The sequence below is a fragment of the Arvicola amphibius genome, chromosome 5 (genome assembly GCF_903992535.2).
Source record: "Arvicola amphibius chromosome 5, mArvAmp1.2, whole genome shotgun sequence".
NCBI classification, from domain to species: domain Eukaryota; kingdom Metazoa; phylum Chordata; class Mammalia; order Rodentia; family Cricetidae; genus Arvicola; species Arvicola amphibius.
The window spans coordinates 24752062-24773364 of record NC_052051.1 but is presented as its reverse complement, the minus strand read 5'-3'; the positions used below and the strand labels follow the sequence as shown (position 1 = coordinate 24773364).

The 21303-nt window shown below is 53.2% G+C and overlaps 1 protein-coding gene across 1 annotated transcript; it reads right to left on the bottom strand.

Annotated features, from left to right (window-relative positions):
- Positions 1-11503: 11503 nt before the first annotated feature.
- On the bottom strand, positions 11504-21072 carry Slc52a3 (solute carrier family 52 member 3). The gene is made up of 5 exons (XM_038331574.1): positions 21019-21072; positions 15859-16496; positions 14497-14984; positions 12634-12757; positions 11504-12279 (listed from the first exon to the last, which is right to left on the bottom strand). Exons 2-5 carry the CDS (start codon positions 16423-16425, stop codon positions 12067-12069), a joined length of 1392 nt encoding a protein of 463 aa, XP_038187502.1. The 5' UTR covers positions 16426-16496; positions 21019-21072; the 3' UTR covers positions 11504-12066.
- Between the last annotated feature and the right edge of the window lie 231 nt (positions 21073-21303).

Below are 21303 nucleotides of genomic sequence, written 5' to 3'. Positions count from 1 at the left end.
CTGCCAGTAAGTCTTGTGACCCCCTAGTGGCCCTTTCTGTTTTTCTGTTGCCTCAGGCTCTTCTCACAGCTTGCATGCCCCTTGCACACCCGTTGCTGTCTTTTTCTCCAGGCCTCCACTCCTGCCTCTCTAAGAGCTTCCCTGAGCCTGGGTTTTGCCCCTGACGGGCTTTCTGGCTGCTCTACACTCTCACATACCTACAAGGACAGAGCCAGGTGCCTAGAGCACCTCCTTGGCTGCACTCATGAGCCATGAGCTGCCCTGTGCTCTCAGCGACAGTCTCTCTAGGTTTCTTCTTTGGCAGAAGCTGATTTTTTTTTTTCTTATCCACCCATGGAACCTGACCTGAAGGTTGTTTCCTGGATGCTGACTGAATCTTCAGCTACCCAGTTCCCCCCCAACACATGGGAAGAGTTCAATCAAGGGCTGGGCAGGAACAGGCCTGAGAATCCTTGTAGTATCCTGCATGCAGATTCTACCTATCACAGTGGTTCTGTGCTCCAGGGGACTCTACTGTATTTCATGGCAGAGACCAGCATACAGAGCCATGCAACCGTGAGGGAAGGTGGGATGAACACAGTATGTGATAGCTTAGCTCATGGCTCAGGCCCGTCCACATTTTGGAAGAGCATTGCCCCAGTTTTTCAGATGAGGAGCCTGAGGTCGAAAGAAGATAAACAGCGCAGCCAGAGTCACCCAGACCGCGGTTGTGTCTCCAGAGTCCTGCTTCCATTCTTCCTCCACCTCAGCTGTGTAGGGCAGGGACAGGCCTGGAGCTGGATACAGAAGGACACTAGGGCCTGAATCAACCCCTCCATTTGCTTCTGCTGTCAAGGCTAGATCAGGCACCCTAGGGGCTGGCTTCTTCTTGTCCTGAAAGGCCTGCATGTCTATAATATGGTGAGCCTGTACCAAAGGTAGGTTTTGTTTTGGTGTTGGGAATAGAACCCAGGGCCTCATGGCTTCTAAGCAAAGCTCTGCCACCGAGCCACACCCCCAGCTATCAGTTTCTCTGAGCTCCTTATGAAGGGGATTGACAGACAGAGCTGTCAGAGGAGATCATGGCAGCCGTGAGTTCAGAAGCAGCAAGGACCGTATAGAGAAGAGAATCCTAAACTGCATTGTTCTTCCAGGAACAATGTCAAAAGTCACAAGCATCACTCACAAGTTGGTGGTGGACGTCCCCAGTGGCTCTGCAGACACAGTGCCATGGCATGGTCCTGTAAGTACACACCGCTGCCATGTCGTTTTAAAACTTCCTGGCTATCACTATCCCGCCTCTTTCTGAGGAAAGACTACAGCTCATGAACCTCACAGGCCCTCTGTCTGCTCAGCCACAGCAACATGACCACAGACAAGGCAGGGTAGCAGGTACCCAGGATGGACGACCACTGGGCTGGGCTATGGGCCCCGGGCAGACAATTGGACGGCCAGCAGAGGTGACCGAGCTTGTTTGGCTCACCCAGCTATGAGGTATTCCCCGTGTACTTGTCATCTGAGGACAGGGCGCTGGATTCCTGTTCGGTGAGCACTCGCGGACACTTTTTCTGAGGCCTGCGGGGCGGACCGAAAAGAAAGCATTCTATGAAAACTCAGGCCTGTCGGCTGATCTCGGCGATTCTCAGTACCACCATTAACCTGAAGTTTTGCAGACTTGGAGCGGCCCGCCTCTCTGTTGCCCGCAGCTGACGGGCGCGGCAGATGGGCCGGCGCGGGTCCCGGGTCCCATCCAGGTGGCTCGGGCGACTCTGGGCCAGCTGCGGGGACAGGGCGGGTGGGGACCGCGCTTTCCATGACAAAGCCGCCGCAGTGCCTACAAAGGCGCCGCCATCAACGTTTTATTGGTTCCAGTTAATTATCCGAGGAGGGAGGGGCGCGCGGTTCCTGGGCGTGTGGCTGTGGGAGGGACCGGCCCAGTCCTGCACAAGTTGACTCCGCCCCGTCCTCGCCCCACCCCAGGTCCCGCCCACTCAGCTCGGCTGCGGAGCTCTAGCGCCCTCTAGCGGGAGCCGCCTCCACCCATTCCGTCGCGCAAACACCTGCGGGGGTGGGAGGGCGAGTAACAAACTGAGAACCCGTAAATGGACCACATTTGACCCACCTGTATCTGGATCCCTGTTGGCTCCATCTGTACTACAAAAGGCTCTGAGCCCTGAGCTCCAAAAGACTTACAAATCGGCCCTCTGCAGCCAGGTGGATGCCAGAGAAAGCTAGCAGTAGGACCCGGGTGCCCAGAACAGGCTCCCAGAAAGGAAAGGCACGGTGAAGAGCTCCCAAGAGGAGGCCCCATCTGAGACAAGACCAGGTAGGGAGCAAAGGAAATGAGGGCTTGCCGGAAGGAGTCTCAGCAGGAGAGCAAGACGCCCTCTGGAGAGTCCAGCTTGTTGAGGAGGCGTTGGTATTCACTTCGTTAAGAGGTAGAGAGGATCCCATGAAGTGGGTGCGTCTATCTGAAAATGTTTGCTGGTAGTGCGGTAAGAAGGAAGGGCCAGCCAAGTCGGGTTTAAACAAAGTTGAGACATCCGTTTTTCATGGCACGGTAAGGTTGTCACATGCGCCACAGTTTAGGGAACTGGACTCCTGTCTTCTCCACTGCCCTCAGTGGATGGGCCACAAATGACGGTGTGAAAACCAGCTGTCACATCTGCATCCTTAGAACCAGTTATCAGGAAAGAGAAAGGAGCAAGCTTGGTGGCCCAGACCTGTATCCCTAGCTGCCTCCTTGGTTTTTCGAGACAGGTTTCTCTGTGAAACAGCCCTGGCTGTCCTAGAACTCACTCTGTAGACCAGGCTGGGCTTGAACTCACAGAGATCTGCCTGCCTCTGCCTCCCAAGTAATGGGATTAAAGCTGGGGAGAAACCCGCAAACTCAAGCAAGCCAGAAGCTGGGATGAGGTAAATGTAGACTGGGCAGGTGGTGGGGAGTGATGTGGTTGAGGGGTCCTCTAGGCGGAGGTGGCATGCCATGGGACTCGGCAGGAGCACTGGTGCGGCTGGATGAACTTGAAAGCTATTGGACGGAATTCTGATGATGGACGTCACACGGCTGGAGTCTTGGGGCAGTCCCCAGGGACGAACCTATACTGTGGCTGTTGCAGGCAGTTGCTCGGTTGAGGCCGGCTGGCAGCCGACGACAGAGACAGCCCAGCAGCTGATATACTGTTCTGTGATTGTGATTAACTACTCTGTCCCCTTCCTGCTCCACTGAGGCCACAGTGTGACAGCTGCAAGGTGGGGTGGAGAGGCCAGGAAGGGGTTAATGGGCTAGGCTTCCATCTGAGCCCTGTAGATGATGGGGGAAGGGCAGATCTCTGTTGAGAGGTGTGCATCAGCTGGGCCCAGTGAATGGAGGGGACAGAGGCCTTGTCCCTGGGGGCAGAAGAGCCCTCACCGTGCTATCATTTTCCTCTACAGCATCGTCTTTTCCCCTCCCCCACCAGGCTAGTGCATCCCAGATGTCGTGTGTCCAAGGTGGGCAGTGTTGCCAGCCTCTTGGCACTCTGGCAGGATTCAGGAGAAGCTAGCCACAAGATGGTGGCATGTCACTGCTGTGGGCAAACCCATTCACCCTTGTCTTTCCCTTGGTCACTAGCAGAGGGAAGCCGTGGCCACCAAGGACTTGATGGTAATACTGTAAGCGGGGCCAGCACTGGCTCTGCCACTTCCCCATGGGAGCCCTGGGAACAGGCCCACAGCTTGACAAGGGTACAGACTAGCCACAGTTCACACATGGAGTAGGCCCATCACCCAGGAAAATGCCTAGAGCTACCACAGTCAATGTCTCTTTGATTGCCTAGTACAGGAGGGTGGATACTTGGGAAAGGGATCTTTGCAAATATAACTAAGTTAGGGATCACACACGAAGACTGTCTAAGGGGACCTTCGTCACCATCACAAGTGCCCTGGCAGAAGAGAGGCAAACACCCAGAGGGGGCAGTGCAACCACAAAGGCCAGTACCCAGTAACTGGAAGTGGTGGCTCATGCCAGCATTGAAGGAGCCATAGGCAGGAAGGGGTATTAAGTCTGAGGCCAAACTGGGTTACATAATGAGACCCTGTCTTTAGAAAGCCAAAGCAGGCTGGCAAGATGGCTCAGAAGGTAAAGGCACTTCCTGTTAGGCCTGATAACCTAAGTTCAATCCCTGGGATCTACATGGTGGGAGAGAACTGACTTTCAAATTATTCTACAGTCTCCACACTGTTGCGTGTACACACAAACACACATACACACACATAACACACGCACACACACACAATTTACACACACACACACACACACACACACACGCACACATTGGTTAAAAGCATTTTGTTTAAAAACTAGTAAAATCAAGCCAGGCAGCGGTGGCACACACTCTTAATCCCAGCACTCAGGAGAGGCCGAACAGGTGGATCTCTCTCTGAGTTTGAGGCCAGCCTAGTTTACAGCCTGTTACTCACCAGGACAGGCTCTAAAGTTATAGAGAATCCCTATCTAAAAAACCACCCCCCAACCAAAAAAAAAAAAAATGAAAAAAAAAAAAAAAAGAACCCCAACGAAATCAGAACAGAACCGGAGGAGGAAGCAAATGAAAGTCCTGGCATACAGTGTGATCACGTGACAGTCACGCAGCGAGAGCACGTGATGGACTTAGTCTCATCTTGCCCACATGGATTCTGGCCTCCTGTTTCTTAACTATTTTTAAACGATGAGACAGGAATCCTAAGAGGTACAGCATGCTCCCTGAGGGCTACACTGCAACCGAGAAGGAAGTGGGACTAGAAGCCAGGTTGCGCAAGCCCGATGGCCTGCCATGTGCCCGGAGAGCTGGGGAACAATCTCATCCACAACCGTGCTGTCCCCATAGCTTCCAGTCAGAACGGGCGTTGACCACCCCCAGCAGGCCCTGAAGCAAAGCCTAGCCCACCAGTCCGGGGAGGAAAGAGGTCAGTCTGCACAGAGGGACGAAGCCCTGTCCAGAGACAGCTTCTGAAACAAAGTCACACGAAACACAGCCAACTATTGGGGGAAAAATCACTACATCAGGTGCAGGTGACTTTGGGAGCCCAGCGGAAGCGGCTGAAGGTGGATTAAACAATAGGGGCTACTTATAGCCTTCTCCCTCTCTTTAGAGTTTATTGAATTTTGGAAGAATATATAGTCAAAAATTCAAAGTACAGAAAAGTGTCAAAAAAAAATACCTGCAACCCTTCGACTCCTCCAGTCCCCTAGCGAACAGTGGGCTCCTATTTCTCCAGCTTGCTCTGGGTGAGCACACACGCATGTTTTATCTCAATCTGTGGGTCGAAGTCCTGTCCCAGCAGCTCACTCTTGTCCCTTTTGCCCTAAGGACGTCAGGTGGCTGTTATCTCTGCTCTGGGCTACTGAGCATCCATGAGAAGTCAGGAAGCCAGGCTCGGGCTGCTGTTAGGTAGGTTAGCTCTGAGAGGGACTGACCAACACATGAATAGCAACACAGGGCGGGATGACTCAGTGGGTAAGCGATCTTGCCACCAGCCTGATAGCCTGAGCTTGAGCCTTAGGACCAGGCAAACACCTCGCACATCTGCTTATGCATTCTGGGTAAAAAGGGCTCCGAGAGCATGTCTCTTTCCTGGCAACACCTAGGTTGAGGGAAGAAGCATGGTGGCAGGATCTGGCTGCTGCAGCTGGACTTAGCCCCCTCTTTTTCTAAAGTCTGTGTTCTTGCTCCTTGGTGCTGTAGTTTTCTCTTACAAAATTTACTTCTGTGTGGTGAGGATGTATGTGCCACAGTATGTGTGCAGAGGTCAAAGGACAATTTGTAGGAGTCCTTTCTCTTCCCTCTCCTTCCACTTGGTAGGTTCCGGGGATCAAACTCCAGGTGTCAGGCTTGATGGAAGCCTCTTTGCCTGCTGAACTATCTCGCCTGCCTGCTGTCCTGCTGTGTTGTCTAAAGTTTTTCATTTGAGAGCTTAAGAACCAAGATTGGCACTGAGGTCCAGGCAAAGTGTTTAAGTCCTCTGAGCTTCGGTTTGTTCTCTCGTTTGTTGCTTGCTTCCTTCCTTCCTCCTTTATTCCTTTTTAATTTGTAGGTTTTGTTTTTGTTTATTTTGTTTTGTGAAATGATCTCACTATGTAGCCTTGGCTGCCCTGGAACTCACTCTGCAGAGCAGGCTGGCCTTGATCTCACAGAGATCCACCTGTCTCTGCCTCCTGAGTGCTGGGATTGAAATCCTGCACCATGCCACCAGGCTGGGCTGCAGTTTCTTTCCCCACAAACCTGGACTGAGCAGAGGAGGCCTTTCAGAGGGCGTTTGTGAGAATGGAATAAAGAAAGCTGAGGGCCAAGTCCACTCCTGGGAAGGACCTGTCACTGAAGATGGCAGGAGTGGCCTCTGGTCCCAGCATGGAGCTAAGCAGGCAGGGTGACAGGAAGGGCCTGTAAAGCCATGATGCTCGTGGTTGCCAAGGCAGACCTTTATGGAGATGGGCAGGTGAGGTGCGTGGCAGTTCCAGGGAGGACAGACCCTCAAGGAAATGTATGAGCCTGATTCAGATGACTGTGTACTTGTCTTCAAAGCCATCCTGGTCTAGTTTTCTGTTTCCATCTTCTTGGACCCTCTTTACTCTGGACAAATCTAAAGTGTTAACCTCGGCATTTATGCCTCAGCTTGCTAAGAAGAACTAAGAGCTAGCACCTGATCTGTCTGTCAGTAGATGCCATGTGAATGCCAGTGGCCAAGGAGGCCCGAAGAGAGCACAGGATCCCTTGGAACTGGAGTTTCAGGGGTCTGTGAGCTGCCCAGTGTGTGCCAGGACTTGAACCCTGGTCCTCTGGAAGAGCGAGCATTAAGTACTCCTTAACCTCTGAACCATCTCCTCGGCTCCCTTCCGATCATTTGGTATCCTGAATTTGTAGCACCTTCTCTAGGGGACTCTGGCTGCTGGCCCTTGGCTCATCTGGACCTGAGTGTCCACATATACAGCCTGGGATGCTCTGTGGCCATCAGGATACACAAGGACACACTTTCCAAGAGCAAGGGGCTGTGGGACCTCAAGAGCGACTACCATCCGCCATTTTCTGCTGATGCTGTGAGAAACTACCACACAGCAGTTACGAAAGCATGGGTGTGGAAGTACACGCCCTTGATCCTGAGTCTCAGGAGGATGAAGAGCTTGAGGCCCGCCTGCATTAGACCCCTGCAAAACACATCCACAATTCAGATTCAAAGTGACTGCGGTTTTTAGGTTAGAGTCAGCCAAGGTATCCCAGCCACAATGCGAGGATATTTGCTGGCTGGGCCCCTCGTGGCGTCTCTAGGAAAGAGAACCTCCTTCAAATTCTCTAGGGCTAATAGTTTAGAAACCAATGTGCACATTTGCAGGATAATAGTCTGGTCCCCTCCTGCAGCATCTCTGTTTGGGTTCCACTCCTGACCCCAGACTTTCATGCCTTTCCTTTGGCATCTCTGGTGATGCTCTGCACTCTGAAGCTGATGTGGATTAACGAAACCCACTCAGGCAATCCCACAGAATCCTCAACTTTAGAGTCTGTCACCGTCATTGATTTCAAAGTCCTCTGTGTCCTGCGCATTCCCTAGTTCCAGGATTAAGGTGTGCATTGTCCTCAGTGATCCTTCTCAGGGCGAGGCAGGGTGGAGTGTGGGGTGAACAGTTCAGCCTCGGGTTGTTTCTGTACCCAGGCTAGGCACACACACACACACACACACACACACACACACACACACACACACACACACGTCTTTAAAAGTGTAAGTAAGGCCACACCCAATGGGAGTGTTTTGCCCTGTAAGGCTTTGGGTTGCCCCAGGCCAGGAAGGAAGGACCAGCTGGGCAGGAACTGGGTGGAGATCTAAGATTCCTGCTCAGGGACAGGATTTGCCCAAACCAAAGGTAGGACTGACTGGTCCAGGCTTTCCAGAGAGCCAATGCATGGGCTGGTGTCTGGCCATGGTTTCCTCTGGGCCATTCTGAAAATCTCCCTGGGGACACCATCACCAACAAAACAGCAAAAGAGACTGCCTCCAGGAGACCCCTACTTGGAGGGATTGCAGTGCCTCTCGTTGGGGTTCCTGGGACCTTACCCTGACTCTGGCTCCTCTCTCCCCTCACTTCCCACATCTGCTAGCCTGGCTGTTCTGTTCTGTCCCTGAGTCCCTTTGTTCCAGGGGTCACCAGGTATGAAAGGCATTCCTACGAGAACAGAAGAAAGGACAAAGTCTGCATGTCTGCGCTGTGCTGGCCCTTGTCCAACTTACCCAGCCAAGGCCTTCTGCCAGGGTGGCACTTCCTCCCCAGAACACCCCAGTGGCTTCTTAGTTACCTTGCATCTTTTGTGACCCTTTCAAGGCCACCCCACAAAATGCACCCAGGGCAGCACACTGCACTGCTCTGAATGCTCAAGGAGGCTCTGTCATGGATGCCCTCCCGGCTTCAGCCACATTGCGCCTGCCTGCACGGGGGCAACATCTTTAGCCAAGACCCATGCCAACCCCAGGCAGAGGCCAGAATCCCGATCTCTTTCTTTTCCTTAGTAGAAAAAGACAGGGCCTTGTCATATTGCCCCAGTTACCCTTAGGCTTCTAGGCTTATGTGACCCTCCTACCTTGGCCTCCCCAGCATCTAGGACCATAGATAGGCCCTTGTGCTGGTACTTAATACTGTTGGCTGGCCATCCAGTGGGCAATGGCGACATCCCACATCTTGGGTCAAACTCAAGACTGGAGTCACAGGGCTTGGGAGGTGACTCTATCAGTAAAGTACTTGCCTTGCAAGAGTGGGAACCTGAGTTCAATCCCCACAACCCACAGTTTAAAAAAAACCCATCATGGTGGTGGTACATGCTTGTAATCCCAGTGCCAAGGAGGCAGAGACAGAGGATCCGTGGAGTGCACTGGCCATACAGACTTACCTTGGGGTGGTGGAGTGGGCAGAGGTATGGCTCAGGGACATCACGGGTCTCTGGTGGGCAGGGCACTCACTGTTTGTGCAGGTATCGCTGAACACTCTGTATACACTGCTCGGTGTCACCCCTCACAATCCCGGGAGTGGTGCTTTTCCCACCTGCATGTTGAGAAGCTGAGTCATGCTGACTGGGGCCAATTTACAGACTGGAGGCTCCCAAGGTGGGGTGACAGACAAACCAGCCAAGTCCCCTGGTGGAGGCAACTGCCAGCACACCCTGGCTTATCCTCGACAGAGCGTGTGAGCCAGGGTGGCGCTCTGCTGAAGCGCCGTCTGCATTCATTGGTAATTCTTGGATCATCATCCTCATCTATGCTGCTCTCTGGATACCCACGGCCACATCCTGATCGTCTGTGTAAGGCAAAGGACACACACAGAGTGTGCTCTGACTCGGTGTGGGGGAGCAGCTCGGGGACGGAGCTTGCCTAGCATGTACAAGACCCTAGCTTCCACCCTCTGGCACTGCGAACAAAGTAATCCTCCCTGGTATACAGAGGGGAGACAGTCTTTATTTTCTTCAGGATCTTTATAGAGAAAATGTCTACATTCTGTCTCTTTTAAGCCACGGGCCTATTTGAACGCTGAAGAATGTCCTGGTTAGTTTTGATCAACTTTTTTTTTCTTTTCCTGAGACAGGGTTTTTGTGTAGCTTTGGAGCCTGTCCTGGAACTAGCTCTTGTAGACCAGGCAGGCCTTGAACTCCCAGAGGTGATCACCAACTTAACACAACCAAGAGTCACTTGGAAAGGTGTTTCAACGGATCAGGTTGGCCTGTAACCATGCCTGTGGGGAATTGTCTTGATTATTGATGTGGGGGAACCCAGTCCACTGCAAGTTGGTACCCCCCTAGCAGGTGGCCTTGAGTTGTATAAGAAAGCTAGGTGAACCAAGGGCAGGGAGAGGGGCAAGTAAAAACCATTCCTCTTTGGTTTGGGCTTTAAGTTCCTGCCTTGGCTTCTCCCAGTGACAGACTGCTACCTGGAAGTGTAAGTCAAATAAACCCATTCCTCCCCAGGTCGTTTTTGGTCCTGGTGTTGCCGACAATAGAAAGCAGACTGGAGGGAAGCCCCTCAGCTGCCTGACAACCCAGGGCTGCTATGCTAAGGACCCGGGGGTTTTACCAAGGAAATCTGCATCTGGTCACCCAGCCTCCTGGGGGCAGGGGTATGTGTGTAGAAGCCTACCTCAGGACACCACACAGACCTCAGAACACCTGCCATAAAGGTATGAATGTGGATAAAGACAGACTGTTAACCAGGCCACTCTGGTTAGTTAATGGGGAATCCCAGGTTGTGCTGTATGACTAATGGCCTTGGGCAGTCCTCTTCCTTGAGGATTCGTTGTTATCAGTGTCTGTGTGAAGGGTCATTCCCACCTGGCTGTGTGAGGAGAGGAACTTTTTGTTTACAATTTCTGGATGCGTGATTTTTTTTTTTTTTTGGTGGTGCTGGGGATGGAATCTTGGCACGCATCATGTGAGCACTAGGCCACTGAGGTCCATGCCTAGCCTTTGTGTTTGTATCTCTGTGGGAGATTGATTTCGATGCCCACAGCTGCCAGGATGAATGTGCACTCATTCGATAACAATGCCGCTTTCTTTCCTTCCTGTCTGTGCAGAGGTTTATCAGATTTTCGTCTTCTTCAAATATGGATGAGTAACTCGGCACCCACAGTGGAGTGCTAACCAACCCAGGATAATGAGTGAGCAGGTCCTGTTTTCACGGAACCAAAGGCATCACAATGGTTTGTGATGCTGTATCTTGTAGTCCAAGAGGGAAGTCTCTGTATTTCCTGCCACTTTGGAAGACTGAGCAGGAAGCAACACAGTCTTTGGTTTTGTGTGTACATGCTGTTTTGTTCTGTTGAGACAATCTCACTGTTTAGCCTGTCCTGACTGGCCTAGAATTCACTATGCAGACTAGGGCCAGCCTTGAAGCCACAGACACCTAGGAGCCTCCATCTCCCAAGTGCTGAGATTAAAGACGGGTGTCACCAAGCCTGGTTGGATTTCTTGAACTCTTGATTCTCCTGCTTCAGCTTCCAGAGTGCTGGGACTCCAGGCCTACGCCACCCACCGGGTCCCACCTCTGTGTGACTACACAGCCAGAGCAAAGGATAAACACTAAGTGTTTGGCTTTCAAGGTGGCTTAGTCTTATCGGCCAAGCCATCTCTCCAATCCTACTTTAAGAGTAAAGGAAGTGCAGGGTGGCACCAGGCAACCCAACAACAGTCCAGGAGAGGGCGCTGGCGGCCGGCCTCCCTCTGCTCGCCCTTCTGAGGGTCTCAGCCTTGACTGAAAACAGGTCACAACCAGAATGATGCAGTATCGCTTTCACAGGATTTGTGTGCACACTGCCCCAGTGCAAAGCATGGAAAGCTTTAATTTTTATAAAAAGAAATACAAAAACGGAATAATAATTACAGACAAAACTCCTCCTGCCTGAGACATCCCTCTATGATCCTCACTGTCCGCTGTGATCCTGGTGGGGTTCACTTTCACAGGAAGGGCTTACCTCAAGTTATCTTAGGGTCTCACTGTCCTGGGGAACAGGGCAGAGACCCTGGGGTTTCTGTAGACAGCATCCTGCAGAGGTACTTTCCTTGGGACACAGAAAAGGGATGGAGGCAGGGGTCCTTCCTAAGCCCTCTGGCCACTTCCAGGCTGGGTTGAGAAGGGGGTCAATGCAGGAGAGTGTTCAGGAGCGCCTGCTAGATGCCTAAGCCTACAAGCTAAAGGCTGCTTACTATCACCCTCCTTTAAGTAGAAAAAAGAGGCCTAGACAGTCAAGAGACTTCCCTGGTTCCCACCACAAACGAGGGGCAGCCTAATCTCCCGGGGCTCTCCCACCCCCCAACATCCTTGGGCTACCTCCAGTTGAATGCAACAAACCAGATCTCTTAGAAGTCAAAGACTGAAGTCTGCAACTAGGGCACAGTGTTGGAGGAGGGACTGTGCTTTGCAACTCCAGGTCAGGAGGAGGGCTTCTGTGTTAAAAAGCTCAGACCTAGATCTATGACCACATGGAGAAGGGGGTGGGGGTTGTTAGTCTTTTCCTCCTGGGTTCTGGTTTTCCACTTTGGTGATGGTGTCCTGGTGTCCTTTGGTGGCCAAGTGAGGCTAGAAAGAACAGTCCAGGCTGCAGTAGTCAGCAGACGAGAAGAGTCTCAGCACATTAACCAGGGGGAACATGAGCAGGGCGCCGATCAGTGAGCCCAGCTGCACCGCTGCCCCACACCACAAGAGGGCACTGCGGCTCCGGTCACGCAAGATCAAACCCAGCATCACCTTGACGTAGCTGAGACAGGCTGCAAACAGCACCCAGGAGAGCACCTGTCGGGGACAAGGCCAACAGGGGAGATGCAGAAGGAAGGACAACTCGAGGGCATGCCCTAGGGTAGAGTAACCTCATGGGCTGAGGAAGGGAGATGAAATGGCTCCTGACTACAAGGAGGTCCTATGGAGGTGACCCTGAAGGGCTAAGGGGACCATAGGAGCTATCCCGGGTGTCTCTCCCTCCCCCAAATGGTCAAGTCAGGGCACATATGGGAGAGGTAGCATTATGGCAATTTCACCTCCCTAAGTCCCCACTTTTATGGACATTCAGAGGACTTAGGCTAACAGAAAGGGCTGTCCCTGGGGTCCGCCCAGCCTTGAGAATTGAGAGGCAGAGGGGATACTACTTACAATGAGGAATTCTCCACCCCAGTGACCCTGCAGGATGGGGCAGGGACTCATGGCAGCCATGGCCATGTTGTAGGCCCCAAAGCCGGTTCCCAACAGTGTGAGCAACCCCAGGAACAACAGTGACCTGTGGCGGAGTGGAGAAGGGCGATAAGAGGAGTTGAGAAGCCTGACCTCTGTCCCCTTCACCCAGACCTCAAGGAGTAGCCTCCAGGGTTAGACCTTTATGGAAAACAACCCTAGGCTACTTAGGTTAAGGGGGACACCAAGAGCCAAGTACCTCATGTTCATACTGGATCACAGCTCAACCACCCAAACCTTGAGCCTGGTCCTTGGCCCACCTTTGGCCTATTCCTGCCTGTACAATGGGAGTGTGGTGGGCAGAGGTGCCCTGGGGGAGGGGATGGAGCACGGGCACTGGGCGGCTTCCCAGACGTGGATGTTGTGTTGACTGCCATTTCCCTCATGGTACCAGCTCCTTGCCAGGAAGCTACCAGGGGGCCTTTGATCTCTGCAGGGCCCTTCAGGGTGTGATGTGCTTTCTCCAGGACCCTTCACCCCTTCTCTCAGGGAGGCCTGCCATCTGCCTGGGAGGTCAGCCAATTTGCCCTGGAGGAGACTTTCCAGAATTCCATCAGAATCTGGCTGGCAGCTGAGGATACCACTTTCCTTGGGTGAGGCTCAGAAAAATGGCAACGCCTTCCCTGGTCTGTGAATGAGTGTTTAGGAGCATTTGACCAGTATCTGCGGAAACTGTAGCCTGCAGCTTTTACCTCCAGTCTTGACTGGTTCTGTGTATCAACTTGACACAAGCTAGAGTCATCAGAGAGGGAGGAGCCTCGGTTGAGGAAATGCCTCCATGAGATCCAGCTGTAAGGCATTTTCTCAATTAGTAGTCAATGGGGGAGGGCCCAGCCCATGGTAGGTGTTCCCATCCCTGGGCAGGTGATCCTGGGTTCTTTAAGAAAGCAGGCCTAGCAAGCCAAGCAAGGCAAGGCAAGCCAGTAAGCGCTCCACCTCCCTCTTCTGTGGCCTCTGCATCAGCTCCTGCCTTCAGGTTCCAGCCCTGCTTGAGTTCCTGTTCTGACTTCCTCCAATGAAGGACTATGATCTGGAAGTGTAGGCCACTCCCCCCCGCAAAAAAAATCTTTCCTCCCCAACTTACTTTTTGGTCATGGTGTTTCATCCCAGCAACAGAACCCTAACTAAGACACTTCCCCTCTGACTGTAACCTGAGACATGCACCTACAGAGACCTACCCTGACTAACTGTTCCTCCTTGCAATGCCAAAGAAACACGAGAGCTGGGTGGTGTAGCAGGTGCCCTCCATCGGAGTGAGCATGACCCACCTGATCCCAGCTATTCTGTACATATATCTGTCATTTCTTCATTGCCATGGCCCCAGCCAGGTTTCCAGGATGAAGATGATACCTTTGAGCCAGAGCCTAGCCCGCTCTGGTAGTCTACGTTACATCTTTGCCTAGCTATCCGAGAACTGCATCTGGATGGGGGCAGCTGGACCAGAGGCAGGAGCGCCAAGGCTAAACAAGCCCAGCTCCATCCCTTTCTCTAGGTCTTAGGGTTCTATGTCCACTTCAGTAGCCGACTGTCACTTACATGAACTGGTGGCCCTGCTGCTGAGACACTGGGACTGTCAGGCACTGATAGAGAACAACCTATACCACATTCCTAGCCATCGCAGGAGGAAGTATTATCTCTCCAGTTCTTCAGATAGGTACCCTGGAGGCACAGGGTCCAAGCATGCTATCCCGTGCCTCTGGGATCCCATACACTAACCACCTCACACACGGGGTTCCAGAATGGAGTGAGCCGCACTCTCAGAGTTCCCTGGGTCAGGTGGGGTACCTGTTAGGCAGGAAGATTGGGAGGAAGCAGGCGAGAGGGCTGGCCACGGCGCTGAGGGCGGCAGACAGGTGGTAGGCGACAGGTCCGTAGGGCAGGCAGGAGTAGGTCTGCACGGAAGGCAGCACGCCGTTGGTGAGCGCATTGACGAAGGCCACCGTGGAGTAGATGAAGACCAGCTGGGCTGGGCGGAGTGTGGAGACGCTGACTTCCACAGACCTCTTCCCCGGGCTGCTTATAGGGGCACCCAGCGAGCTGGTGTCCCCCGTGTCTCGCGGCCTGATGGAGTGTAGGGTAACCTCGGAGTGGAGCAGGTCCTCTATGGAGCCTTGCCGTCCCCAGGGCTGCCGCTGCAGGAGGAAAAAGGCGACCAGGCAGCAGCCCATTAGGAAGGAGAGCAGGAGGAAGAACAGCAGTGGAGAGAAGCGTGGGGCCAGGTAGCGGCTTTCCAAGTGCCAGGTGAGTGGCGGCAGGGAAGGGCTGTAGGTTGTCTGCGGAGGAAGAAAGCTGCAGTTAGCCGCGCCACCGAGGGAGGCTGAGATGACAGAAACATTGCTATGTCAGATTTCCAGAAAAATCTGGGGAGGTTAGAGACATCTTGACCTTAGATTCTCATTTCCCCGGTCCTCATGATTTTATCTGGAGGCTTGGGATACCCCCCCCAATCTAACTAAAAGACCAGAATATGTCACCCTAGACTGTAGTGCAGGTTATTCTAAACTGGTTGAGTCGAGCCAGACAGAGTTGTAGCTCCCCAAGGTCTACTGGAAAGGGATTTAGACATTTTCAGGACTGAGATATGCAGCCTTTGTCATTTGTCAGAGTCCATCTGAGTTTAGGACAGGCCACCTTTGCTCATCAGTCATCTCTTCTCTCCTCCCAGAGTACATCTCCACACTCGGATGAGCCCCAAGCCCCTGCCCCTTTCTGGTTTGGGAAGGCTTAAACCCCTATCACCTGGCCCATCTTTGCTTCTCACACCTCTATGAACCTCTAACATGCACACGCTTAAAATGGTCTTTCTGCTGTTCATCCGCCTCACACACTTTAATGTGCGTGTAGCTCTTAGCCGATAAGATGGCTCAGCAGGTGAAGGCACTTGCCATGCAAGGTTGACAACCCGTGCTCCATCCCTAGAATCCTCTTAAAGGTGGGAAGAGGGAACTGACCTCACAAGTTGTTCTCTGACCTCCACACTTGTACAGTGGCATGTGGCCCTTTGCACATGTACCAGAATATACATACTGATAAAATAAATAAAATAATGTATAGTCTTGTGGACGAAACTATAAAAATAAAGGAAACGAATTTCCCCTTCCCCACACTGGGGACCAGAGCAACAATGGCTTGGGTCACACTTGGTACCTGGGTGATGTGGGTCTCCACTGTGGTCACAGGGTTCAAGGTAGTGCCCGGTGTCTCTGTGGCATTGATACAGGTGGTGATACCCGAGCCTTGGGCGAGAGCCACCAGTGCGGGCAGGAGGCCACTGAGCCCCTCTCCTATAAAGAAGGTGGTGAGGTAGTACGTGGGCAGCTGACTCATGAAGGGCAAGAAAGTGACAGAGGAGGTGCAGTCCACCAGGGCCAGGAAGAAGGTGAGGACGATGAAGGCTACGCTGTGCTGTCTGCCCTGGATCCAGGAGGTCACGTTCCACAGGAAGGCCAAGAGGATGCAGGCAGCCGTGCCTACGCACAGGATAAGGAAGATGACGGGCACCTCAGACAGGCGGCCGGGTTGGAAGCGATGCAACAGGGTGACCAGGAGGGGGCCTACGTTGGCCAGTTGGATGACCACAGTGAGGTAGGAAGGCAGGTCCCAGCCCTCGGGCAGTTCGGTCACCAGCAGGGGCAACTCCACCCAGAGCCCGTTGACAGCCACCCAGGAACCCATGCCAAAGACGCAGACCAGCAGGTGTGTCAGGAGGGCCATTGTGGGCAGCCTGAGCCAGACGCTGTCCTGTCCTCCAGGTCAGGCTGCACAGGGGCTGGTGGAGAAGGCACCTGGTGAGACAGTTCAATTTTATCATCAACAAGACGTTTTTATATCTGCAGAAGACATAGATCATTTGTTCACAGATAACCGTCAACTGGGCAAGGGATTCCTCAGCAGGACTCAGAAATTCCGGCACCATGAACGAAGAGTTGGATATACTCAACTTTAGACACTTTAAAACACACAAATGCAATAAACACAAACAGGTAAACAACATACTTTTGCAAAAAAAAAAAAAATTCCAACAGCAAGGTCAAAGACAGTGGACAACCTGGGGGAGGTATGAGCAAAACAGATGAAAGGCTTGCTGCTCTAATGCATAAAGAGTTTTTCTAAACCAAGAACTGAAAATTCAAGAGGGAAGCCCGTGAAAGATAGAAACAGTTATAGACTTATAGACTGAGTTTTGGGAAGATGACTCTGGCTGCCATTGCCATCGTTCATTTCCTGTGAGCTGGAAAAGTCAGCAGATAGAACATTTTTAGTCACAGCCAAGGAAGGTCACCCAAGCCACACTAGTGTCCTCCATGAGCAGGTGAGGAAGAGCCTAGAAGGGCAGAGCCCAAGGCCACCCAGCCAGCAAGCGAGAGTTGGATCAGCCTAGCCAGTTCCTCCTTGAATAGAAGGGGGGACCCCTTTTCCCCCACCACATGCCCTTGAACTGGTCTCAAGCCAGCACCCACCCAATCGGGTAGCCACAAACAGACTCCAAGCCTTCTTTGTCCTTTTTTTCTGTTTTGGTTTTGAGACAAAAATCTGACTGGTAAACCCAGGCTAGCCTAGAACTCTAGATCTTCCTGCTTTTGTCTCAGGGGTCTGTGTCGCCACAGTCGTGAATCCTCTATTGTTCTCGTAGTTCTAGAGTTTTCTTGTGGCCAAGCCTCACCCAGGAATCTTGGATGCTCTGGCGGTCCCCTTTCCTGATCCCTACACGGGAAACTGACCTAGCAACAGGAGACGATTTGAGAGGTGGGAGAAGAAGCGGAGACAACGAGACCTGGGCCTTCACTCTATATAAAAGATGCTGCTCTGAAGATGGGCGTGGAGGTGCACTCAGTTAATCCCAGCTCTAGGGAGGGAGAAGCAGGTGGATCTCTGTGGGTTCAAGGCCAGCCTGGTCTACAGAGGAAGTTCCAGAACAGCCAGAGCTACACAGAGAAACCCCGTCTTTAAAAACAAACAAAACAAAAGACACTGTCCTGTTCTTACCCAGGGCACACCTGGCTGTGCCAGAGGACCTGGAGACGGCTTGGAAGCTGCATTTGCTCTCCTGCCCTGCCTTTAAAGTGCTGTCCTGGCCTGCCCCGTCTCCACCCAGATTCCTGCAAGATCCTGCCCTAGGAAGCCCTTGCTGGGCCAGTGCTCCAGGGGGTGCAGGAGGACCTGAACCCTACTCTGCTGACCCTTCCTGACTCAGCAAAGGATAAAGGGAACAGAGGGAGCCAGCAGTAATTAAAGGAGGCAATCTCCCCTCCAGGGCTATCATGTGGGCGCTCCTGCCAGGTGTGTGTGTAGGGGGGATAAATGCAGAGATCAGTGGGGCTACATCAGGGTCTGTACCCCAGCTCTCCACTTCTGTCCTGCCCAGCTCTCTAGGTCTGGAGATCCTGTGAGAAGCCACGGGCACTGATGGCTGACTGGGCGGGGGATGTCCCAGGCGGAGGGAACAATATACCCGAAAGTCAGACTGTTTGTCTCAGAGCAGTGAATGTTCTGAGTGTGGTGGGGAGGTGGGGGCGTGTTTAAAAGATGAACATTAGGGTCGGGTGGTGGTGGTGCACACCTTTGATCCCAGCCCTCGGGAGGCAGAGGCAGGCAGATCTCTGCGAGGCTGAGGCCAATCTGGTCTACAGAGCGAGTGCCAGGACAGCCTCCAAAGCTATACAGAGGAACCCTGTCTTGAAAAACCAAACCAAACCAAACCAAACAAACAAAAAAGATAAACATAAGATGGGGTGTAGCCCAGGCATAACGCCCCCTCCCCATCCTGGGTATTGAACCCAGGTACACATATATGCCAGGCAAGAGGTCTATCGCCAAGCTACACACAGCCCGCTTGCCTTTACTTTTGAGGCAGGGTCTGAGTTGTCCAGGCTGGCTGTGATTTCATTCTGTAGCCCAGACAGATCTTAACCTTGGGATGGCCCTGCCTCAGCCTCCCTAGAAGCTGAAACTGTAGGCCTGGGCCACAAGGCCTGGCTCAGTATCTGTATTTTTTTTTTTTTTTTGCCCTGTTTTCAGTGGTTTGTGGCTCTTGTTTAGTCGTGTGTGAAACCTGCCTTTATTGGGTGCCTACACCCAGCTGAACAATTGTTCTCTGCTCGCAGGAATGTGAATAAATCTGTCAGCAAGAAAGCCATAAAATCCAAATACACAGTGGTCCAGGCAGCAGTGCATGCTACAGAGCTACAGAGCCAACAAGAGCCGGGAATACGAGCCTGAGAGGAGTCTGGGAAAGAGGGCCGGAGTGGAGCTGGCCAGTCCATACAAGGCCCCCTCCATGTTCAAAGAACAGCTTTGGGACCAGTGTGGCTGAGGCTATAAGATTAAGGGAAGAAGAGGGGGAGTCACCAGGACCTTCAAGGACAGTGTTGATGTATCCTCAGTGGCCCACAACCCCCCTAGGTGGAGGAAGACCAGTCCTAACTGGTTATGGTGAGGTGAACGATGGGGAGCCACGAAGGAAGCAGGGCACAGCCATTGCATGTCAGGGTGCTGACAGACATTGAGCCGCCATGGTTACCTTGTTATCTACCTGTACTGAACCCCTCACCACCTCTGTAGCCTCTCAGCAGTGCCGGGTTCACTCTGTTTCACAGAGGAAGAAACTGAGGCGCAGAAAGGAAAAAGAAGTGTCCAGAGTCACACAGCTGGTCAGGGTGTATGGGACTGTGGAGCAGGCCCCAGGAAGGAGAGAGAAGAGTGACATTTCGGACCCTGGGGCCAGGAAGAAGAGAGCGAGGAAGGGCTGATGGGACCTGAGACACAGGCCCTAAGATAGAGCTGCTTCCTGGGTGCTAGAGTCCCCTGGGGGAGTGCAGAAGGCCAGAGACTGGACCAAGTCTCTGATCCAGAAACAAGTGGGTGACTAGAAACCTCAGAGGGTGACCTCATGCCAGGGCCTTTTGATTCTCTCTCTCTCTCTCTCTCTCTCTCTCTCTCTCTCTCTCTCTCTCTCTCTCTCTCTCTCTCTCTCTCGTGTGTGTGTGTGTGTGTGTGTGTGTTGCAGGGGTGAACCAGGGTCTTGCACATGCTAGGCAAACACATACCACCCTCTTTGTTACTTGTACATCAAACACTGAATGTCAGCGGTCCCACACCCCCATTGTGTGGTACTGGGCTACCTCCTCCCCTGCATGGCCCGACCTTGTTCCTGGACTGTAACAGTTTCCTGGCTTCTGTGCAAAGCCTCCCATCTTGGGATCCTCAGAAAGCAGCTAGTCATGGAGCCTACTGGGGCTATCAGCTGGTACAGAGTGCTCCCACGGGAACGGGGGGTATATGTGGGGAGGTATTCTCTCCTATGTGGAGGCAGCATCTGGCTTTCAGGACACTGGGCTACCCTACACCCTGGCGCCATGGTTGGATGCTCACACTGCACAGAGAGGCTGGCAGTTGGTAGGCACTGAGCGGATGGGCCAGACTGGAGGGAGCTGGTACTGGCTTGCTGGTGACCCTGGGGACTGGGTAGGACTTGCCTGGCTTTGGGTAGACATTGCAGGGGATCAGAAAGTCAACCTAGGGAAGGGAGTGGGGTGCTGAACAGGGTGTGAGGAGTTATCGATGGTGCACAGGGCACTGGGGCCCAGAGAACCAACAGTTAAAGATGCAGAAATAGTCAAGAGAAGCTGAGATAGAGGAAGAGGCCAAGAGGAGGACTTAGTTCAGGGGCAGCTGCTGGGTGGCCAGGAACCTGGGTCCTCTCACACCTAAGTGGGACAGGAATTTTCACCTATAGCTTCCAACTCATGTCAACTCAAGTTCCCCCCTGTGAAGACTTGGCTGGGCAACCACACACCCAGCAAGCAGCTGGTGGCAATAGCATCCTGCTCACCCTGATCTCAGAGAGAGTCGTCTGTCATTCAGGCCTGTGCTCCCTGGCGGTATGACCTCGGGTCATTTACTTTCTTTGAGCCTCCTGGGAGGTCCCACCTGTGAAAGGTCCTGGGTATGTCATGACTTGGTGGCCCAGGTTTCAGGGAGGGAGGTGTCACGGTTCCCTTCCTTCCTCTCCTCCCTGCGCCTGCGGGCCAGGAAGGGCATCCAGCCTCCCAGGCCAGCCGAACTTTCGAGGAGAGCGATCCCTAGACTGGTGGGATCTTGTGCGCCCGGGCCAGGCTGCTGAGGCTTGGTTGGTGGATACAGGTGTTGCGGGACTGGGAACTTGCGGACGGCTCAGAGTCCGCAGTTGCTAAGCCTATCCCTGCCGCCCTCCTGGCGGGAACTAGGGGAAAGGTCATAGGCCACCCGCTGTCCCCAGACGACCCCCCCCCCACCCCGCCCGCCCGCGCGCGCTCTACCGCCACTCACCGAGCGCCACTTACTGAGCGTCACAGAGGGTCTGTTTGCGCCGCGGCTCCTGGCGTCTGTGGCGACACCTGTTTGTCTCCGCCCCGCCGGCTGGAAGGTGGGCGGGACCGGGGGGTTGGCCCTGCGACAGCATTCGGGAGCTTCTACGAACAGCCCAAGTGGTACTAGAGCCTTCTACACCCCGACCCTCTCCTCCGGGATGTTCTTTCAGGGAACAACCCAAGGTGGGGTAGGGGCTCTTGCGTCTAGACGTAACTTTTTTCAAACTCACAGAGATACTCGGCC